Consider the following 24,914-nt stretch of genomic DNA (forward strand, 5'->3'; position numbering starts at 1 on the left):
AATAAAAGATATCAAAACTGCACAAGACGACAAGAAAACTGAGATTCACTTAAATAATCATTCTCCAGGTCGAAGAGGAGCCCACAACTGCCAATCAGGCAACTGAAGAATATGAGCTGGAATCTGATCCATGTTTCTACTCTAGTTAAAAAAAAAAATCTCTTTCAATGTGTCCACGTGGATATGTTCACCACAGAAAAAATAGCAATTTTTGTAACTGACATCAATTTTGCTGCTTACAAATCTTATTAATTTGATATAAAACATTACTTAACTTCTTCAGTTTTATCTGACAGTAAGGCCTCATGCACAAGACCGTATTTTGGGTCCGTGTCTGATCTACATTTTTTGCAAATTGCACATGGACTCATTCATTTCTATGGGCCTGCAAAAAGTACTGTCAGCAAACTTCATCTGTGCGCTGTCAGCGTCCGTGCGGCTGTTCTGCAATGATAGAACATGTCCTGCTATTGTCTGTTTTGCAGACAAGAAAAGCCATTTCTATAAGGTGCTTTTAAACGGGAGTCAGCTGTGGTCTTAAAATGATATGCAAGTCATTACCTTCAGGTAAGGGCTCATGCATACAACTGCATTTCCAATGTCCGATCCGCTTTTTTTGCAGACTGCACACAGATCCATTCATTTCTATATGTCCACAAAAAAACGACACAATACGGATGTCATTGGTGTGCTGTCCGCATCCGTATGTCAATTTAGCAAATTATAGCTGATTCTATTTTTGGCCGTATTCAGAGAATAGTAATTTCAAATGATAGGAGTGAGAAAAATGCAGAATGCATACGGAAGGTATCTATATTCTGTGGATGCATGGTCTGCAGACCTCAATACAGTTGTGTGCATGAGGCCTATCTTTTTAGCTTTGTCCCTTGCAACAGAATTTAAACCCATTAGTGACAAAAATGACACAAATAAAAGTGCTGCACCCTCAGCTATAGAAAAACCAGCAATAATCTTTACTTTGTCTTTATGGCAGTGTTATCAGCTCTCAGGCCACCGTCCAGCCTTATAAAGCTTTACTGCTGCAGCTATGCTTGTTCCACATGGCTGCTGTGTATAAGCAGAAACCCTACAAAAGTTCACAAGGATGGATTATTATTGTTTATAAATGACCGGCTAAGCCACCAGGGATAGTAATCTGTTTAGGAGGTACCTTCCATACATGTACTAGGGTAAGCTTGATCAGCTGGTGTGAAATATTGCTGTGTGCCATAGGTGTAAAATTCTGTGTCTTGAAACACTAGCATGGCGTTATTCTCTGTACAAGTAATTTTTTTTATTTGCATGCATATGATGGAAGAGTAAAATCTCCAATATCATGTGTGCCCACTAAGCCCTCCATCATCTGTGCCATGGCAGAACCTGCTTTACTCACTGAGAACTATTGTTTTCCATCAATGGCCACAACAGAGTTTGCAGGAGAGCTGGAGAGCACCCCCTGCCATCCTGCATAGGGTGGAGAAAGACAGGACCAACACGAGGTGTTGTGGTGTGAGGCACCATTAGCTACCATGGCCGTTCCTGTCTGGTATTCAAAGACGGAACATTGACTAGCCTTCGCTATGTCTAGGACATAGTCCTACTGTCTTTTTTTTATTTACTCAGAAGAGCTGGTGCCAATCCACACACTGCCAACACTACACAACATGCTCTTCAGCATATCCAGCACCTCCCCTGGCCAGCTCAATCACCAGATCTCTCCCCCATTGAGAATAACTAGGACTGGATGGGGAGATGGATCTCCAAAGTACAGCACCCAACAACCACCTTGTCTGAAGTACGGCTCCCAAGTTGAAAGAACTTAGACTGACATACTACAGGGGATATCCAGTATCTGTATGACCATTACCATGCCAGAGGGGCAGCCTGTGTTGTGGCAAGGGGAGATGCCACCCAGTAGTAATGTGACCCTACCTCCACATATACGCTGCTGAAGAACCCAAAATAAAGGGTGCATCAGTTTGTCAATCTCAGTTTAATCGCATTAAGCTTTCCAGGTGTTCTTTTTTCATTTTCTGGAAATGTGTTTCAGAGCACGCACTTAGCATGGTTGTCATGGTCTGTAGCTTAAAGACATATCCAATAATCCTATTAGGCTAGGGCTACTTGGCGACATGTGTTGCCGAAAAGTCACGCAACATTTTTTTATAATGATAGCCTATGGTGTCGCACTGTGGCATGCTGCGACACAACAGTCGCAAAAAATCCATCCGAGTTGGATTTTTGTGCGACTGCTGCGTCACAGTGCAACACCATTGACTGTCTTTACAAAATACGTCCCGTGTAACCCTAGCCTCAAGCTAATTATTCCATGCTATCAGGCAAACCCGTATGGGTGTTCTGCGGCAATTGCCTTCTATATAATGCATGTAATCTATGTGATATATGACTGCAAATGCTGATAAATGTCTATTGTGTTATAACTTTTCATATAAAAGGCTACTGTGTAAATTTTGTGCACTGAAATAAAACATTTGTTTTATGTATTGATTCTTAGTACATAATATAAAATAAATGCACTGCTTACCACTTACGTCCACCTCATCTCGAGCTAAGTATCTCCCAGTTGATGCAAGCCTAAATGTCTGTCCTTTAATGAGGCCTTGCACTAAAAGATTTTGGAACGGTTCCCTTAAAAACAGAGAAAAGAGAAACAATTAGGGCAGCATAAGCGGCTATGTGCCATACTGATATACTATCACCGACTACACTGAAAACAGGCAGGCAGCATACTGTAACCACAATCAAAACTGTCACCTGTGAAAATGCAGGGCGGGGTGCTGGCAGCATGTCATAGAGCAGAAGGAGCTGAGCAGCTATTTGTATGCTTAGGTCCCCAGTGGATGGTGTTATCACGGACAGCTATATCTCATTCACAGAGGGATTACCATTAAAACCTAATCTTTAATAATGTCATTAAAATTAATAATTCCCCCTTTTCTAATATTCTGCTTATATGTTTGTGTTACAGTGAAGATGTAATGGTGTTACCGTTATTTTAATTGGAGTTTTTAAAGGTTAAGTTCTAATAGTAATCCCTCTGTGAATGAGCTTGATTGATAACAGATTTCCTGACAGTCGTCAGTACTGTGGCTGCATAAATTGGGTCCTCCTCAGCCCCAAGTTTCGCAAATATTTTCATGGCTGTATATGAAGAAAAATTAATCTTCGGACCGGGAAAATTACATCATACGTCCACATGGTTTCGCTATGTGGATGATATTTTCCTACTCTGGAAAGATACTGAAGAATCACTGAAAACATTTATCGAATATTTGAATTCATTCCATTAAACTATCAAATTTCAGTTGCAATATTATTCAAGGATTTTTAAATTCTTGGACGTAGAAGTTATGAAAAATGACAAAGGAGGGTTCGATACTGTACTATACGCTAAACCCACGGATCAGAATAATTTATTATTATATCCAAGTCATCATGCTCCACATATCTTTAAAAGTTTACCTAAAAGTCATTTAATTCGTACAAAACGGATAACTCAAACAAATCATGATTATGAGAAGCAGAAAAATGTTGTCATTAAAAAATTCCTAGATCGGGGATATCTGAAAAAAATTATTAGTAATATAGAAAAAGAAGTAGACAAAATTCCCAGAGATTCCCTTCTGATTAAAAAAATTAAAAAAACTAATGATCACCCAATGTATATAGGAACCTATAACAGTCATAATATTTGATTAAAAAAACTATTAATAAATATTGGTATTTACTAAAACATGATAAAAAATATGGAATACTCTTTAAAAAAAAAAAAATAATTCATATAGAAAAGGGAAATCAATAGGTTATAGATTAATCAAAGGTGACATAAAAATACAAAAGAAAGATCGACAGACTTTTTTAGCCACAAGTAAAAAGGGAACATTTCCATGTTTATCCTGTATGAATGGCAATCAGATCATAAAAGGAAATACAATAAATCATCCTAGAAAAGGATACGATATACCTATGTATCATTATGCTACATGTTTGACAAAAAATGTCATTTATGGCATTAGATGTCATTGCAGCATGTGGTACATAGGACAGACAAAAAGAGAAATCCGAATATGGGCTCGTGCACATGATCATATAAGTGCAGGACAAAAGTCCCGCGGGCAGCCCGATGAGCACAGTATCATAGGAACCTATGATGCTTTGTGCTCCCGTTCGCACTATGTATGCCGCTCCAGGACATATGGTCCACTCACGGACCGTATGTCTCGGAGGGCATACGGTCGTGTGCATGAGCCCTAAGGCTTAATGAGCATAGATCAAGCATTAAAAGATTTATGGAGGATGTGGATAAGAAAGAAAGAAAGTAAAAATAAAAATGAGGAGACTACGCTACTGCAACACTGTAGCGAAAGTAAAACACATATGGAATGAGTTAAAAGGATTCCGGCAGGCAGTTCCATCCAGCAATCCGGACGCAAACTAGTGTCACCCAGAAAAAACATTGTTAAAGGGCATGCGCAGACCAGAAAGCCGGATCCGTTTTGCCAGAACACTTAATGCCGGTATCAGGCAGTAATACACTTCAATGTAAATTAAGTCCGGATCTGGCATTCCGGCAAGTGTTCAGTATTTTTGGCCGGAGAGAAAACTGCAGCATGCTGCGGTATTTTCTCCGGCCAAAAAACGTAAGAGGGACTGAACTGATGCATCCTGATGTATACTGAACGGATCGTTCACCATTCAGAATGCAACTGATCGTTTTTTTTTCCGGTATTGAGCTCCTGTGACGGAACTCAGTGCTGGAAAATAAAAACGCTAGTGTGAAAGTACCCTAGGGACTGAAAGTGAAAGCACTTCATAAAAGTGAGTAGCAATTTTTCCTCACTGATACATGTAAGCTAAGAGCTTTGTACTGAGATTACGGCCACAGAGCCGGAGTGAGACTCGCGGTCAGTTGTTATCCACTAGTGGGAGTAATCAGATTATTTGTAGTCACAGTCTTCACCTTCATTCAGTAGAAATCTTCATTGTTTACACCTCGGAGCTGGTGATATTATCTGTGGACATGTGAATAAATGTCACAAAAATCGAAGTATAAGGCCGAATGCACACGGCCGTGTTCCGCGGCCGAGAGCGGTCCGTGGTATGTGGGCTGGATTCCTGTTCAGAGCAAGAGCGCACAGCGTCATTGGTTGCTATGACGCCGTGCGCTTCATGCCGCCGCTGCTGTACAGTAATACACTCGTATAGTGTATTACTGTACATCAGCGGCGGCATGAAGCGCACGGCGTCATAGCAACCAATGTGCAATGTGTGCATTCGGCCTAATAGTGTTACGTTTTATTTTTCTGTTTACCCTCACCTATTGAAATGCCGCCATTTTTTTCTTTTAACACCCTAAGGACCGTGGCATTTTTCACCTTAACCCCTTCCCGCAATATCACATACATGTACGTGGGGGAATGTGGTGCCTTACCGCATTCCCACACGCATGTACGTGATGCGGTTACACTGTCACCGCACGGAGCGATGCGCTGACAGTTTAGTAAAGCTGGAACATGGGGGTTGCTAGGCAACCAGTGACACCAGCGGGAACGAATCACAGCGCTCACTGGCCGGCGATTACTACAGACAGACCAATCATAGTGCATTGACGCTGTTTAGGCAGGAACTATGTGTACTCTCCTTCTCTGATCGTCCCAATTCCTGTCAGAGAAGGAGTTTACTGTCAAAATCCACACAACACAGAGTATTAACCCCTTCAGTGCCAACACGCTGCTCTTCTGTGCCCCAATCAGTGACACGGATCAGTTCTGTGCCTCATCCCCTGCCTCACACATAATTACCCTTTCAGTGCCGATTTGCCACTCTTCTGTGCCTGATTTGCCCCAGTCAGTGACAGATCAGTCCTGTCATCATCACCCCATCCAGACACCTGTCACTCCAGCCTGTCTGTCCGTCAAGACACCTGTCACTTCCACTTGTCCTTCCATCTAGACACCTGTCACTCCAAACTCTCCATCCGTCAAGACACTTGTCACTCCAGCCGGTCTGTCCATCAAGACACCTGTCACTCCAGCCTGTCCGTCCTTCAAGACAACTGTCAATCCAGCCTGTCCGTCCTTCAAGACAACTGTCAATCCAGCCTGTCTGTCCGTCAAGACACCTGTCATTCCAGCCTGTCAAGACACCTGTCCGTCAAGACACCTGTCACTCCAGCCTGTCCATCCGTCAAGACACCGTCAAATTGAATGGGTCTGGATCCGTTTGCAGAATCCGCACGGATGTTTCCTGTGCATTGGGGACTGCAAATTGCTGTCCACAATGCACAGGACGACCGTGTGCATGAGGCCTAAAACGTACAGAATCCAAAAGAAGAAGTCCTTGTACATATATATATATATATACACACACACACACATGTGGCTTATTACCACTCCATGCAACCACTGGGCTGTACAGAGTGTTATTAGGGCACCCACAGACTTCTAATAAGTCGGCCGGCATAGGGTCCAGCGTCAATGCACAGCAGGTTATTATAGCCAAGTGCAGCCCAATATGGCGGATACTCCCTGTAATTTATTACTTGGCTATCATAACCTGCTGTGCATTCACTCCAGATCCCTCCCAGGGGCTTAGTAACCCTATGCTGGAGGGGGGGAGCAATGTTATTCATATGAGACTGTATGTTGGAGAAACTGACAGGAGGGGTCGTTATTTACATGGGACTGTCTGTTGGAGAAGCTGGTGGAAGGGGGTGGTTATTTACATGGGACTGTATGTTGGAGAAACTGATGGGAGGGCACATTTACACCTATATAATCTCCATTGTTGTGCTCCGTTCAATGAACAGACCAACGAAAATAACGGAACTGCTAGATCGGGCACCTAACTGACAGGAACAGAGCTGAGCAGACTCCATCGACTATAATGGAGTCTGTTCAGTTTTTGTTCAGGATCTTGTCTTTTTATCAAAGTCCTACAAGAATTTTTTTGTCTGATCTTTTTGACAGAATCTGCAACTGAGGTCCTGAACGGCGCCTCCAACGCAGATGTGAGCAAGTGCAGGCCTATGTATTATGTATCTAAATTGCTGCAAATTTCGTACTCCTCCTTGGCTAAAAATACTCCTCAAAAATGGTAAGAGGAGTATTTTTACTCTTCCTGAAAAAATGTAGTGCGACCTCTGCCGGTCACTATGTGTGCCATCCTCCTGCGTGTACATATTCGTGTCCTGTGCTTGAGTGGCACCATTCTGTAAAATATGAGTCTCCTATGCCCCATGTGGATTTGTGCCACCTATACCTGTAAAATAATACATTAACTAACCCCTTTTCTGCCCCAATAAGGATACTGGCACTACTCTGTGCCCCATACTAGACCCCTGTATATCATGTTCAGCCTCCTGAGGCTCATCGCCAGCCATCTGTGCTACCTGTGACACCTGTCAATAACTGCCAAGTACTCAAGGAGTTTTTATACTAAAGGATATACAGGATTTTAGTTCGCTGTTCTATTAAACAAAACAAAAAAGATTTCAAAAAGAAAAAAAAAATGACAAATAAAAATCTATGTTAGTTTACAGTTTAAAATAACTAAACAGCTTTTCACTGCTGAAGAGGCATATGCTGTGCTTTTTGAGGACACTGACTCCAACAGTGGAGATGAAGTGACATTTTTAGTTTCACCTTTCTCAATTGAATCATTTAATGATGAACCCCCTCGTAGGCGTCCTAGGAGTATTGCGCAGCCCCGTACAAGTGACTCTTCATGGATCCCCACAGATAACTATGTGCCACTGGTGTCTAAATTTACAGCCACTCTAGGCATCAATGTAGATACCACAGGTTTCAGTGATCTTAATTTTTTCCAATTATTCTTCACTGATCACCTAATTAACTTGATGGTGGAAAAAACTAATATATATATTTATTGCCTCCAATCCAGACAGTTATATGGCAAGGCTCCACAAATGGACCCCTAATAACACGACTGAAATGCAAAAGTTTGGGGGCTTCTCCTAAGCATGGGCATTATAAAAAATATATATATATACGTTCGTATTCGAACAAAGATATTCTTTATCACACCCCTCTTTACTGTCTTGCCATGCCCCGTGCCCATTTCCAAGCTATTCTAAGATTTCTATACTTCAGCAATAATAATGAATGCCCACCCCCAAGCGACCCCAGTTATGACAGACTCTTTAAAATTAGGCCAGTGGTTAACCACTACAATTCCAAAATTGGTCAAGTATATACCCCCAAAAATGCCTTTCAGTGGATGAATCATTGGTCCACTTCAAAGGCCGATTACATTTCCACCAGTACCTGCGCAATAAAAGGGTTAGGTATGGTGTGAAGTTGCTGGACCACAGATACTATCTATATTTGGACAACTTATACAATAGTGCCCTCTCATGAAGTGCCTTGCAGCCAGAGGCATAGGCACATGTGGCACAATTAGACGAAATAAAAAAGGGCTCCCTAAATCCTTTATAGACCAGACAGTGCGCCGTGGGGAAAGCAGGGCTGTTTGCTCTGAAAATTTGATGTTGCAAAAATACAAGGACAAATGGGATGTTCTTGTGTTAACTACCAGCCATGCAAATCAATCCACCCCAGTCCCAGTGCGAGGAACCACAGAGAAGAACACCAAGCCTGTGTGTATCCAGGGTTATAACCAGTTCATGGGCGGAGTGGATCTTTGAGACCGGGTACTACAGCCCTACAGTGCCTTAAGAAAATCTAGGGTGCGGTACAAAAAATTAGCTATATACCTAACCCAAGTATCACTATATAATGCCTTTGTCATCAATAGAACAGCTGGGCATGGAAGGACCTTCTTGGAATTTCAGGAACAAGTAATAAAAAATAGATTTTTGGCATTCAGGAAGGAGCGGCCAGTATTTCAGTCAGCAGTGCTTCTGGGGTCTCAAGAATAATACATGGGCAGCATATCCCTGGAGTACTTTCCCCCACAGAAAAAAAAAGGCGACCCCAAAAAAGGTGTCGAGTTTGCTCGGTTAGAGGGATTAGGAAAGACACCACTCACTACTGTCAGACCTGCCCCTCTAAACCAGGCCTCTGCACTGGAGAGTGATTTCAATTTTATCACACCTCCACTGATATATCCATTAAGATTTTTACATTCATTTCTTAATTAATCCATGGGAAGACATTTTCAGCTTAGCATTTTTCCATTTGGCAATCCAATAATAGCCCCCCCTAAAAAAAAAAAAAACTTTAAAATTCCCATTATACACCTAGATGAATACATTGAAGGGTGCCATTTTATTAAATGAGGCATTTCTTCCATTTCCTTTTATGTTCTGGCACCCCTAGAGCTTCATTGCGACATGGTGCTTGAAAATTATTCCAGCAAAATCTGCCCTCTAAAAGCCACACAGTGTTCCTCACATTCTGAGCCCTGCTGTGTGCTCATACAACACTTTACAACCACATATGGGGTGTTGCTGTATTTAGGAGAAAATGTGTACCAGATTATGGGGTGCATTTTCTCCCGATACCCCTTGTTAAAATGAAAAATTTGGGCCTAAAGCGAGATATACTTGTAAAATATGAAATTTTTTATTTTTACTGCCAAGTGTTTCTAAATTCTATGAAACAGCTATTGGGCCAAAGTACTCAGTGCACCCCTTGAAAAATTCCTTCGGGGTGTTTTTTCCATAATGCAGTCACTTTTTTTTTTTTTCACCGTTGGGGTGCCTCAGTGTGTCTTCAAATGCGACATGGTGTCTGAAAATTATTCCAGCAAAATCTGCCTTCCAAAAACCACAGTGTGTTCCTCCCATTCTGAGCCCTGCTGTGTGCCCATATAGCACTTTACAACCACATATGGGGTGTTGCCGTATTTAGGAGAAAATGGGTAACAGATTATGGGGTACATTTTATCCTGATACCCCTTGTTAAAATTAAAAATTTGGGCCTAAAGCGAGATATTCTTGTAAAATATGACATTTTTCATTTCCACTGCCAAGTGTTTCTAAATTCTATGAAACGGCTATTGGGCCAAAGTGCTCAGTGCACGCCTTGAAAAATTCCTTGGGGGGGTGTATTTTCCATAAGGGGTCACTTTTGGGTGTGCAGGGGCGTAGCTAAACACTAATGGGCCCTGGGGCAAAAGTTCACCTTGGGCCCCCTTTCCCTCAGTGCGTTATGGCCAGGGGCAGGCAAGCACTTAGCCTTCATGCTGTCTGAGGCAAAAATTGAAAAGGCACCCCCCCTTGCCAAATTCTTGACCTAACCCCTTCCCTCCAGCCAGAGGTGTAACTTGACCAGCATGTACTTTCTATAATATTGGTAGCTTCTTGTGCGGCACAAAGGTCTTTGGGCCCCCTCAGACTCCTGGGCCCGGTAGCGACTGCTACCTCTGCACCTCCTATTGCTACGCCTCTGTCAGTGTGTCTTCAAATGCAACATGGTACCTGAAGATTATTCCAGCAAAATCAGCCTTACAAAAGCCATACAGTGTTCCTCCCATTCTGAGCCCCGCTGTGTGCCCATATAGCATTTTATGATCATATACATTGGGTGTTTCTGTAAACTTAAGAATCAGGGAAACGAATATTGAGGTTTATTTTGCTGTTGACCCACGCTGGGTTGCAGGAAAAATGGATCAAAATGGAAAAATCTGCACAAAAAGTAAAATCTCCACTTTCCTTTAATTCTGGAGGAACACTTAAAGGTTAACAAAGTTTGTAAAATCAGTTTTGAATAACTTGAGGGGTGTAGTCTTGAAAATTGGGTCATTTATGGGTGGTTTCTACTATGAGTTCCACAAAGTGACTTTATAACTGAACTGGTCCTTAAAAAAGTGGGTTTTGGAAATGTTCTGAACCATTTTTAAATTTGCTTCTAAACTTCTAAGCCTTCTAACGTAGACATATGGGGAATGTAAAGTAATAACTATTTTGTGAGGTACCAGTATCTGTCAGAAAATCAGAGAAATTCAAATTTAGAAAATATATTGACTTGAATTTATCAAAAACATGAAGTACAATGTGTCACGAGAAAATAATCTCAGAATGGCTTGGATAAGTAAAAGTGTTCCAAAGTTATTACCACATAAGGTGAAACATGTCAGATTTGAAAAATGTGGCTTGGTCCTGAAGGTAAAAACTGGCTTGGTCTTGAAGGGGTTAAGGGCCCTTTTACATGGGCAAAGGATATGGATACTTATCAGGAACGATTGTTCTTTCAAACACTTGACAAATGCCTCATGAGAAAGTGACTCGGATCACCCAACAGACAAGCTTGTTTGTCGGGGGATCACATCTCTCACGTGGCAAGAAAAATTATTTTCTGTGGCCAGCACATCGGCTTGTGTTTGCTGGCAACAAACGAGGAATCTGTACAGGGATGAAGAATCATAGAAACGATCATTCACGGCCGATCACCGCTGCATGTAATGCAGATAATGAGTGCACAGTGATCACGAATTTCCTCATTCCCCATCAGTTCTGAATGATGCCATCTAAGGCATGGGTAACATTAGGCAAACCTACCCCAAAAATGGCAATTTAGTAGGTACTTTGAATACATTAAAGGGGTTATCCAGGAAATAATATCCACAAGATCGGTCATCAATATCACATCGGAAGGGATCCAAGTCCTGGCACCCCAGCTACATCGGTCACATGACCTAGTTGCAGCTCAGCTCCATTCAAGTCAGTGGGGCTGAGCAGCAACTAGGTCATGTGACCGATGTACAGTGATGTCACATGGCTTGGGAAGAGGTCTCTTCTAACAGCTGATCGGCGGTGTTCCTGGTTGATCTGATATTGAGGATAGGTCATCAATATTAATTCACGGATAAAGCACTTTGTTTTGTGTTGACTTCATTTCTTTTTATAATATATTCCAGATTAAACAAATATTAAAGATGCGCATAAAATATATCAGCTGGGAGAGAAGAATATCATTAGCACTTGTCTTCATAGAATTCAGATGAAAACGTCAGCCTCAAGGAATTTGTGAAGTGCGAGAACACCAGAGGGAAAATATTTAGGCTAAACAGCAGTTTCACTTGTGTGACAAAACTGTTTTTTCAGCAAATTCCGTGACACAGCCCCCCAAAAAAGTACACTGGACTATACATTCTACAGGGAAGATTTATCATCTCCCTTGCGACTGAAAAATGTCATGAAAAAGTCGCAAACTATGAGTTTGAGAATTTTTATTTGTGCCTTTTCACTTAAAAAAAAAAATTTAAGCACACCTTCTGGATTTACGCTGTCCTCACAACTTTCCTTTTAGGGGGGTGGTAGGAGCAGGAAGGGGGCGTGGCCAGCTGCTCCAACAAATTTATCTTAATTTGCGCCAATTTTCTGGCGCAAGTGAAGTCAGAAATCTACGGATGCACTGAGCTGTCGTTGATTTCTGTTTAGGTGCACAAGACTGCAGGAGGAGGCGTCTAATTTATGACGAAGCTTGTGCCTCATCATTAATACTATCTTTATTTTTCTATAGTATCTTCTAAAATCCTAAATCCTAGTAAATCCTGGCAATGAGCAGCATCCTGCAGAAAACTGCTATCCGGTATTGTGCCCTCTGTATATATAATTTAAAGGGGTTGTGGTAAGTTATGAAGTTATTCCCTATTCACAGCATAGGGGATGACTAGCTGATCGCTTGGGGGCTGACAGCTGCGACCCCCACCGTTTCCGAGAATGGGGGTCCCTTTCCCCCCATTCTAATAGAGCGGCAGGTCGTGCATGCCCACTGCCGCTCTATTCATCCTATATGGGAGTGCAGGAGATACATGTACAGCACTTGACTATCTCTGGCGCTCCCATAGAGAATGAATGGAGCATCAGTGCGCATGCACAATCTAACACTGCATCAAAAAGAGGGAATGGACGGAGCCCCAGCAATCCGCTAGTCATCCCTTATTCTGTGGATAGCTTACAAACTTGGCAAAATCCCTCTAAGCCACAGGATACGCCATGCAAATATTATAGGGGGAACCAACCCATAAAGCAGAATTTTAGTAAAGAAGTTGCTGTGCATGTATTCTCTCTTCAGATGTCTATGGGAGTTTAAACAGTCAACTACTGATAGATCAGGGTCCTAGAGGTGGGACCCTACCGAACAAAAATTTACTAATATCTAAGAACATAGAATTAGAGGAGAATAAAGGTGACATTTTTCTGGCCTTAACGAAAGACCCCTGGGTCATGAGAGGATTACAACCATGTTTTCACATCTTTAGGAGTTGTTGCCAAAGCCAATAAGATAATGGATTGCATAGATGCCCGTGATGAGAACATAGTCCTACCACTTTACAAATCACTAGTCAGACCACACATGGAGTACTGTGTACAGTTCTGGGCTCCTGTGAACAAGGCAGACATAGCAGAGCTGGAGAGGGTTCAGAGGAGGGCAACTAAAGTAATAACTGGAATGGGGCAACTACAGTACCCTGAAAGATTATCAAAATTAGGGTTATTCACTTTAGAAAAAAAGACGACTGAGAGGAGATCTAATTAATATGTATAAATATATCAGGGGTCAGTACAGAGATCTCTCCCATCATCTGTTTATCCCCAGGACTGTGACGAGGGGACATCCTCTGCGTCTGGAGGAAAGAAGGTTTGTACACAAACATAGAAAAGGGTTCTTTACGGTAAGAGCAGTGAGACTATGGAACTCTCTGCCTGAGGAGGTGGCTTAGCCATTATATACATTTTACAACTTTCTAATAACACTTAGTGTTTCAGTCCCTCACTGTTTTCCACATATTAACTTGCTGTCAGTGACCCATACATTGTCCTCCTCTCAGGTGACAAGTGGATACAACGGTGTCCAGTCTAGGCACTGCTATGTGAACTACACACATCAGTATCTGCACAAACCTCTCTGCTGGTTTGCTACAATGTATCAGTCTGGATGGTATTTTGCCATTTCTAAAATAGGGCCAAACCATTTTACATGGGGTCACCAGGCAGCGCGCCCCTACCAACCAGTCGGCCTCGCAATACTCTGGGCAACAGCTCAAGGCATATTTAGCACTGAGTAGAGACATTTGGCAGCATTCAAAACATACCTTTCTATCTATTATCTACATATCAATCAGAATTTTGTTAAAATATATTAAACTACGTTATCTTTAGCAAGGCAACAGTACAAAAACAGATGAAGACTGAATACTGCCTCATCAATATTAACTACGCATGCTTGACAATAATTAATATCATAACGTCAAATATCAGAGCATATTAAAATTCACAGAAAGCCTCTCGGCACAAAAAAATGCAAATCCCCCCCCCCCCCCCATATTAGCGAGAAAGCTGCGCGTGATTTTGACCAAAAAATTGGGTTATCACAGGTCATTCATTTTGCTGACTTCATTTCTCATGCTAAAAAATACAAATGTTAATGCTGATTTGAATCACTGGGAATTTCAGCTAATGCAAAACAGCTGGAAGAAAATGTAAATGAGCTGCGTACAAGAGACACAAGTGCAATAGTCTGAGGAGTTTCCCCTGCTCCATATATTCCTGCTACTCTACTTCAATCAAGAGGAAAATTGACATGCAATCATCCGTGCGCTTGATGAAAGTGCAGAAAGAATAGGCCAGAGATGATATTTAACCTGTTTTTCACCATGCCCTGGGACTGGCAGAAGTGGTTAAAAAACCGGGCATAGTACAAGTGCATCACAGCGTGCTCCTTTCCTCCAATGTACAGATCAACCGGCATCCAGAAGTCAGCTAAAGATTTGTCAAACGGCCTGAAAAATATAAAACAAAAACAAAAAACACATTTTAAATTAATTTCACTACACAGCACAATTCCAGTAACTCGCTACTCATGGTTTGGACACCCGAAAAATCTGTCCCACGCCTAAAGGGCATCTAACATCCCAAATTTCTGACACGTCATAGTGACATGTCAAAAGCTTTGATTGGTGGAGGTCTGAACGCTGAGACCCACACTGATTGCTGAAACAAGGTAAGCACACCTGTCTATATAGGCTGTGATTAATCTCTTACTCGTTAAAGGGGTTGTAAGACCGCCAAGCCAACATGAATTAATGGCTGGAATGCATTTAAAATACGGGGGGAAAAAATCCTCAACTCTTGCAAACTGCTCCATTCCAGTACATGACCGCTGCTGGCCACAGATTGTCTGCTCTGGTCACATGCTGGCAACTAGTAAGCAAAACTGGTCGGGACTGACGGTACATTTGCATTACATTGGTAGGACATAGACGAGGTCTTTTTTATAAGCACCTTTGCGCTTCTTTTTATTTTCTTTCAGAAACCAGATAACCCCTTTAAAGGAAGTGTTTTTACTGATGCCCTAGACTCCAGATAGGTCATCAGTATCTGATCTGTGGGGGTCTGTCATCCAGGAACCCCACCGATATGCTGTGTGAGAAGGCAGTGGCACTGGTAGTAGCACCACAGCCTTCTCTAGCTTCATCACTGGGTCTGAGCTGCAATACCAGGCACAGCCACTATATAATGTACGGCGCTGTGCTTGGCAAGCAGACAGAAGGCAAGGATGCTACTGCCAGTGCCAGTGCCTTCTCAAACAGCTGATTGACAGGTGCCCAACTGATCAGATACTGACGATCTAAGCAGAGGATAGATCATCAGTAAAAAAAAAAAAAAAAAAAACATTGTATGCAGATTGCATGCGTTTTTCATGGACGAGAACAAAAAATAAAGAATAACTATCTACATCTCCCAGCAACCATCAGAGAAAAACCCATTGCATCCGAATGCCTTCTGTTTGTCACGCAAGCCCCATTCATTTCTATTGGGCCAGGGCTGCATGAAAAACGGGCAATATAGAATCTGAACGCAGAGATGATGCGTGAAAACTGAAATGAACGGGTCAGAATTCAGTCTGGATGCTATGCAAACTCGCTTGTGTGAAAGGGACCTAACAGTTATGCCCCAGCTGTTTTATGCAGCTCTGTGCAGGTCTACTCTCTGTCTTTCTACGCTCAGGTAATACGCCTGGCTACCTAGACAGAAGAAAATGTGTAATTACAACATGTAATTAGTCACACCAGTAATAGAAGCCTTGATTTAGCAGAACAATAAAAATGGAGTGACAACCATTAGCAACAACTGAAGCTAAAATGTAAAGACGTATTCAGAACATTTTATCTTTAAACAGTGTGATATAATGATGCTCCACTAAAGCTTTTAGTTATAATAAAGGGGTTTTTTGAGACCAGAAAGAAACTGACTAAATGGAATAAATGCCGTAAAATTACAAAACACATATACTCACCTTATAAATACACTGCCGCTCCAGTCCCCTCACTTTACTGCAGAGATGAAGAGGCCATTTATCCATGTGACCACTGCAGCCATTCGTTGGCCTCAGCACACCAAGACCACTGCCCTGAAGCCAGTGATTGGCTGCTGTGGTCGAGTGGGTAGAACAACTTCTCATCGCTACGGCATGTTAAACAAAAAAGGTGGGAACCAAAATATCACGATAGTGGTAGTGTCTACATATAGACAACAGGCATGATTGGTGGTTTCAGTCAGGGAATGGCGGATCAAGTTTTCAGCAGAGTGACGTATTGGGTCAGAAGTGTCCAATGTTGCCATTTTATACTCTTTCCACAAAAAAAAAAAAATATCATCCCATGAAAACTCATTTAAAGTCTGGGCTACGTGGAGCGATTGTGGTGCACCTGATTAATTTTAACTATAAATAGTCTCTGTGTAGCCCAGACCTTATGGGTACGTCTACAGGGGACGGAAATACTGGAGATTTGCATGTGGAAAATCCACATCATCTTACAATACTAATAAAGTGGATGACATTATAAGACACCTCATCTACTCACTAATGTCCACATGCAAACCAACATGCTACGAATTTCCATTGCGCATATTACCCATTGCAATGCATAGGGTGAAATCTACAATAAAAACTGCAAGACGTTGGCTGCAGAATTTCCCGCTTGGTGTGGCTGTACCACAAGGTTGCTCTTCACTAGGTTTTGAACCAAGTGTCAGGAGTGTACTGTAAAGGAATATGAATTTTATGGGACATATTTTACTTCTCATTTTTGGAATCCACTCCTAGTTTTTAACAAATTGCATCAAAACGGCACGTGTAAAAGCATCTTAAGAGTAACAATTAGTCAACAGCGACTTGCTGATGGCTTCAAGGGAACAACCAAAGACTTCTGTACAAAGCATAATATAAAGGAGGAGCAGGAAAATAAGTGATAACAAGCAAGCTATGTGATGTAGTTATATACTCCTCAACACTGAAATTGCAACACCAAGAAGGACACACCCTAAGGTTATGCAAATCGGGAAATAGCAGGTGACACTAATATCGGCTGATGATCACATCTTCAAGCACCTAGGTGTGACGTGGGAGAGGCATAAAAGCCAGATTGAAAGCAAAGTTTTTTAGCCACATGAAACCTCAAAAATCGGATCAAGTTATGTAGAATGATTGTGTGATGGATCCTGTTCGTCGATGTGCCAGTTATCGCTACTTGTTGCAAACTGAGAGACCTTGGTTTATCACTCTGGTAGATGGCTATGTGCCTAGGCTAAGATTTCAGCACTGTTAAATGTTGTGTGTCCAGATGGTTGGGAGAACAACAATGAACTGAAATGACAGCAAGAGGTGCTGATTGATGATCTGATTAGAAGAATGGAGCATAGCAATCCATTCTGTACTACAAGTTAAACTGGACATCACATCCCAAGCCTAGGGCGGAAAACGACGTCTACACAAACCATCATAAAGAGTTTCCAGGATATTGGGCTACAAGCCAGATGTCCAGCTATAGTTGTTCCATTGACCTCACACCACCACATTCAAAGGCTATCATGGGGAACAGCAAGACAGCAATGGAATGGTGGTCTATCCTCTTTAACGATGAGTCCCACATTTGTTTTGGATGCATTGATAGCCAGAGATTGATCTGGAGACCATGTGGGCAACACCATGCAGAGGCCTTCACAAGAGAACATCACACCAGTCCTATTCCTGTGAATATGTTGTAAAATGACATAATGTATGCCCACCGGTACCCTCTAGTCTTCATTTCAGGTACACTACCAGCTCGGCGTTACATTGATTTGGTCGTGGAACCAGTGGTACAGCTATTTTACCAAAGTGTCCCAGAAGCTGTTTTTTAACAGGGCAATGCCAGGTGGCATGTTGCTCACGCTACTGTGAGCAGCCTGTATGGCCTGCAGCATCTACAGACTTGTTTCCCACAAATCACATTAAAGACATCATTGGTCAGCTGCCAGCAGTGGATCTTGATGATTTGCATGCCCCAATGCATTCAGGGTGGCAGAAAATGCTTCATACTGATAGCATGTCAAGACATGTAAGTGCATGTATATCTGTACATGGTACTCATACTCATTACTGGATAAATCGAGATGTTTTGAACATGTTGTTTCTATCGTTTGCATATCATTAACATGTCTATCAATCATGTGATACTGTAATTCCATGACTTTTCCTTTTTGATACTGCAATTTCTATGTTGAGGAGTGTAGTATTAATGTGTCTCCGATTAACTTGGACGATAACTCTGGGGAAAAAAACATCAAGGTAGATGACTGCTTCCATTCACTGACAGTTAATATACCTTTTAGAATTCTGAGGATCTGTGTATTTCAAATAATACCAAGCAGAGTCAACAAAAGTATCCATTGTATCTGTCTCTCTCATGGCTGCTCCGGCACACCTAAAAAACAGGTTGGATATATGAACTTTGTTACCTTGGTACATTATTAAAGAATTTTTATGCTATTCTTGATTCAGCTCTTTACAACTTTTTACACTGTTGTATCAGCAGTTTTATACTATTTTTTTTGCTTATCTGACTATTGAATGTTTTATACCAACCCAATTCAATGCAGGTTCCAGAAAGGCAAATGATACAAATACAGATTTGGCAAATCTTCCAAAGCCCTGTCTATTTGGACGTGAATCTTGTATACAAATAACCTGAATCTACTTTTAAATAGTCAGTTTGCATATTAGTGTCTAGAAAATGTACGAGCAATTAGGATGAATTTTACTAAACTTTTAAATACCTATCACTTTGTACATTCAAATGCATGCAAGTAAAAGTATCTGATCCATGGCTGCCTCCACTTGATGTATGCTAAAATAAATAAGCTGGCTGTAAAAGTAAGAACTTAACTCAGTAACCCACACATATTCCTCATGCAGTGATAACATTAGTCTTTTTTGAGCAATTCGGAAGCAATGATAGCCATCCAGTCTTGGTGGTGACAACTTGATAATGAGAGTAATACCAGAGAACTACGCCTTATGAAAAGGGATTATCATGTTTCCATTAGTCTAATGCTGAATTTACATGCAGCGGTCAAGCACACAACAAGCGTTCCTTCCTGACAACTGCCTGCCTGAATCTACATGCAGTGATCACCTCCACAGTATGAAGATAAGAGATGGCTACAGCTATTGATCGTCCTCATACAAAGAACAGTAATTGTTCCTGGGTAGCAGACTGGACTGTTTGCACAGTACGATCTGCTGTTCAGAAACAATGATTGAGGTGTCCACGTGAACGACTGTTTCACTTGATGAACAAGTGTTTTGCTTGTTCATAGGGTGATCTGCGGCACCTTTACACTGGCAGAATATTAGGAATGAATGGTCATAAGAATATTTGTCCCTATAAATTGCCCGACAATCGGGTCGTGTAAATCCGCTTTAAGGTTCTGCTAGTAGTGTAGTTATTACCTTGGACATTTGCAGTTTATCCAGTCTGAAACTGTTGATAAGGGAGATGACCCCTTCCCTGTGAAGTTAGACACTGTAGGCAAGACAACTGGTAGGTCATCATAAGGCACAGGGACTGTGCCACAGGATGAACAGTGGATAATGGGTATAGGAGTACCCCAATAACGCTGCCTTGATATCAGCCAATCTCTCAGTTTGGAACTGGTCAGATGACCTCCAATCCCTTCGTCTTGAGCTTGCTTGGTTATGGCGTGGAAGGCAGAATTTCTTGGCAGTCCTGTAAACTAAACATTACAAGAGGTTAATAACTAAACGAGGAGCTATCGCCAAAGGCTACATTTAATGAAGGTATTGCCCTAACATTTTCTTAGAATTTTATTTCGATACTGACATCAAAAGCAGTCACTATGTGTTCAAATAACTTTGCCCCAATGTTAATGGTGTGCTGTTTGCTCCCAATCGTGCTGGTAAACAAGATGCAGCTTTTGCCAGCTCCTTTCAACACTTGTAAGCCACCAAATTTGACAAAACTCACTCTTTTTCTTTAATTTGCAGAATCGTGTTATTTATGACAAGATCTTGCATTTTAGGGAGGTACTTCCAGAATCGGGATCATTTACATACAAGACGCATGCCGATCATATTGTTATTATACAGCTTATGTTTAACTCATGGTGACAGTTGTGGTAATGTGAACAGAAGAATATATGGTAAAGTCCTGGTAGGGGTGTATATCTCACCCAGGTTCCTCAACTGGGTGAAGTAAGTAAGATCCAGGATGGTGCTGGCTTCAGCAAACATAGGAGCTAAAGCTATTTTCTTTAGTAATTCATGGGCTGGATTTTATTGGACTGGGGAAGGTAGGTTTGGTAGTGGGACCTCCCCAGTCCACCCCATTCCAGGGCATGTTTTCCCCTAACCTGATGGATCTCCAGCTGTAGTCATCTGGGATTCTTAAGGGGAAATAAAACATGTCTCAGTCTAGAGAGTGATGTCTGGAGACAAGTCCAGGAGGCTGGCTGCCATCCTGACTAAGAAAAGCCTGATGCTCAGTGTGGCCTGTGTTTAATAAGCGAGCCAGATACTGACCTGTATTAGTTAGTGCTCAGACGAGCAGAATTTTGTTTTGCAGTTTTTGCCAGAAATGTAAAGGCTATTTATTTTGCTGTTTGTACCACAATAAAGTGGAACCTTATCTGAACTTTATCCTGTTGTCTGCACAAGAATTTGGCATCACCGCCCTGCTTGAGGGAGCAACCCCTGATAGAGTGTAAGGTGTGGAGAGACCACTAATAACTGTTTCGTAGTACTGAACATGACTAGGGATGAGCCGTCTGTTTTCAGTTATGCAGGAGTACATAACGGAATTGCCAGAAAACATGAACACAGAACTTCAAATCATGAAGTTCGCTCATCCCTAAACATTACACTTCAGGTGCCTTATCTCCACTGCTTCTAGCTCACCTAGTTACTAAAGCCTGTATTACACTGGTAGATTTTCTGCCAGATGACTGCTAACGAGCATTCCTAGTAAAGCTCATTAGTGATTATATGGCAGTGTAATACTGTCGCCAATTACCCAATGAAAAAGCAAACACTCATTCAGCATGCTGAAAGATCACAATTTGCAGGCAGCAGACCATGCTGTCTAATTACAGTCTGCTGCAGGCAAATAACTAGAAAGCATGGGGACAAGCAATGGCATAACGATGCTTCTCCCCATGCTGTGGAGGAGATCACTTCATGTAATAGCAGTGGTCTCCTCCACTAACGAGCAGACGATTGTTGGGAAGGAATGTTTCGTTCCCGACAATCACCTGCAGAATCGGGCTGTGTAATACAGCCCTAACTTTGGACAGTTGGTTTAATTATCATCTAGTCTTGTCTGGTGGATTAGGGTGGAGTACTGTGGTGGACCCTATTTAAAGCCAAGCCTAATTTCAGTGTGGGCCAGATATACAGTTTATCATGTTATCTTCCGCCCAGATACTGTTACTTTGTTTTCTTGTTCTGTGCTTTCTGATATTTGTAGTTTCTAGTGTGTTTTCTGGAATCCATACATGTAGTTCCTTTGCGTGGAATGTGTTTATTACTGTACTCTTGCATGGTTCCGAATGTTCCTCTTTTGAAATCAGACAGGGTCAAGTTCAGTATTGCTCTATTTCTTTTCATCCACCATCTACCTGTATGCAATACATCTGCCATCCACTGCACTGCTGGATCAACTGCTCTTTCCATGACCCTCAACGTTCAGGTCCTGACATGCACCAGTAAGTTTAAGTGTCTTGTTTTCTGCCAGTATAGACATGTGCTCCATTTATATGTTTTTTTGCGACCGTTTGTTGTTATCTGTAAGTCCTGGGGGTTATTTGAGTGTCATGAGCCACTGGTAGGATGTGGCAAAGGTGATGTAAGTGAAGTCCAGCTCTGCAGTCTTGTGCACAACCAGCATTGTTTTGTAGTTAAAGGGATTCTGTCACCAGATTTAACCCTATTAAGCTAGCTGACATTAGCGATCCGCTAATGTCAGCTAAACCTAACTAGCCTATTCCTATTTTTATCTATGCCCCCGTTATTCCTAAAATCTAACTTTTTTAATATGCTAATTAGTCTCTAGGAGCAGGGGGGGGGGGGGGATCGTTATTCCTGTGCTCTGGTGAAATCTCACGCCGTTCACCATTTGGCGCAGGCGTGATGAGGAAGCTGGCTGCCTGTGAGCGTCTTTCCCTCACCGCGCCGAATGCTGAACGGCGTGAGATTTCACCAGAGCACAGGGCTGGCAGACAGATGTGAGCGCTGCCTGGCCCTGTCAATCAGGACTTGGAGGGAGGCGACAAAGGTGGGAGAACGGAGCCTCTAGGAGCAGGAACAACGCCCCGCCACTCCTAGAAGCTAATTAGCATATTATAAAAGTTAGATTTCTGGCTTGACGGGTGCAGAGATAAAAGCAGGAATAGGCTAGTTAGGTTTAGCTGACATTAGCACATCACTAATGTCAGCTAGCTTAAAAGGGTTAAATCTGGTGACAGAATCCCTTTAACCGCTACAGGACCGCCGTACGCAGGATTGCGTCCTGCCGGCGGCCCTGCTCTTTTGGGTGGACGCATATACGCGTCCTCCCGCGAGAGCCGAGATTTCCTGTGAACGCGCGCACACAGGCGCGCGCGCTCACAGGAACGGAAGGTAAGAGAGTGGATCTCCAGCCTGCCAGCGGCGATCGCTCGCTGGCAGGCTGGAGATGTGATTTTTTTAACCCCTAACAGGTATATTAGACGCTGTTTTGATAACAGCGTCTAATATACCTGCTACCAGGTCCTCTGGTGGTCCCTTTTGTTTGGATCGACCACCAGAGGACACAGGTAGCTCAGTAAAGTAGCACCAAACACCACTACACTACACTACACCCCCCCCCTGTCACTTATTAACCCTTTATGAACCACTGATCACCCCATACAGACTCCCTGATCACCCCCCTGTCATTGATCACCCCCCTGTAAGGCTCCATTCAGACGTCCGTATGATTTTTACGAATCCACTGATACATGGATCGGATCCGCAAAACGCATACGGACGTCTGAATGGAGCCTTACAGGGGGGTGATCAATGACAGGCGGGTGATCACCCATATAGACTTCCTGATCACTTCCGTGTCATTGATCACCCCCCTGTCATTGATCACCCCCCTGTAAGGCTCCATTCAGACGTCCGTATGATTTTTACGGATCCACGGATACATGGATCGGATCCGCAAAACACATACGGACGTCTGAATGCAGCCTTACAGGGGGGTGATCAATGACAAGGGGGTGATCACCCAGATAGACTTCCTGATCACTTCCCTGTCCTTGATCACCCCCCTGTCATTGATCACCCCCCTGTAAGGCTCCATTCAGACGTCCGTATGATTTTTACGGATCCACGGATACATGGATCGGATCCGCAAAACACATACGGACGTCTGAATGCAGCCTTACAGGGGGGTGATCAATGACAGGGGGGTGATCACCTCATATACACTCCCTGATCACCCCCCTGTAAGGCTCCATTCAGACGTCCGTATGTGTTTTGCGGATCCGATCCATGTATCCGTGGATCCGTAAAAATATTATATTATACGTATCTCAAACCTATGATTCACATACCTTTGCTGAGTTTGTTATTCTCTCTGTACCATCTTCAAGTGTTTCTAGAACCCTGGCATAAGAAATACCCAATGTACCCGCTAAAGTGGCATCTTCCAGATTTGTACTCGGTATTCCTGTAAATGGGAATAACAGTCTAATGAAGGCAAAAATACCAAAATGAGGAAAATGACTGGTCTACAAACCCAGATACAGGCTTCTTATGATTCACTGAGTAACATTGCTGTTATGATATTCATGAACTCATCACACATCCTCAACCTTTTATACCTTGTAAGCCACGTTCAAGTTTGAGTGAAGCTCAGAAGCCACATTCAGTTAAAAATGTTAATATATTATACATTGAGAACACACAAAATCACGTGGTTTAAATTTACAGATAAATCTTTCAGTTGAAAATCTGATATAGTGGCTCCATTCTGGATATATTGTTAAAGAGGACCTGTTGCGGAATCAGTGAAGAAGGTATATAGATTTTCAGTTCTGTGAGGACGGATGTCATAACCCAGGGCCCCAATGGAGAGCCACTGGATGGAAACCACGTCATTAACTAGAAAAATACTAAGAAATAAAACAAACTTTATTGAACAGTTTCAAAATACATTGCTTTAACTTACCAATTTTACAGTCGAGGTATCCCTCGAACTCACATTTTGCGGAGATGATAAGTGGGACCTCTTGTTTAGTGAACAGATTTACAGCTGACACGCGAGTGAGACAATCTGCAATAACATACCAGAGGAGTAACAGTGGGTATTAAAAATACTATTTCACTTGTATATATCTCGCCAGTGAATGTGGTCTAGTTTTGCAGGCAGTGTAAAGGAATCAATACAGTTTATTCAATTTGTAATTAGAAACTGGCCTACTGGAATACTAGTGAGACCGCATAGACATTTTATAACAAATATACTAATTTAGAGGATATCTGTAAGTAAATTTGTCCTTGCTGGAAGAGCCGGCCCCCGGCGCCGCCTCTTAGAGCTAACTTATTCACTTCACTTGCCTCTGTGTAATCTCGCACAGGCGCAGTGGCAGAGGCATCGCC

At 42.3% G+C, this 24,914-nt stretch overlaps 1 protein-coding gene across 1 annotated transcript in view; it reads right to left on the minus strand.

The window, feature by feature from the left end:
• LARS2 (leucyl-tRNA synthetase 2, mitochondrial) overlaps positions 1 to 24,914 on the minus strand; it is a 185,240-nt gene that overhangs the window by 42,330 nt on the left and 117,996 nt on the right. Inside the window, exons 10-15 of the mRNA XM_044293661.1 lie at positions 24,484 to 24,588; positions 23,867 to 23,982; positions 19,725 to 20,008; positions 18,598 to 18,696; positions 14,593 to 14,730; positions 2,546 to 2,649 (exon numbers count right to left, since the gene is read on the minus strand). Coding sequence (XP_044149596.1) covers positions 2,546 to 2,649; positions 14,593 to 14,730; positions 18,598 to 18,696; positions 19,725 to 20,008; positions 23,867 to 23,982; positions 24,484 to 24,588 — 846 coding nt within the window. The remainder of the gene's footprint in view (positions 1 to 2,545; positions 2,650 to 14,592; positions 14,731 to 18,597; positions 18,697 to 19,724; positions 20,009 to 23,866; positions 23,983 to 24,483; positions 24,589 to 24,914) is intronic.

The sequence above is a fragment of the Bufo gargarizans genome, chromosome 5 (assembly GCF_014858855.1).
Source record: "Bufo gargarizans isolate SCDJY-AF-19 chromosome 5, ASM1485885v1, whole genome shotgun sequence".
NCBI lineage: Eukaryota > Metazoa > Chordata > Amphibia > Anura > Bufonidae > Bufo > Bufo gargarizans.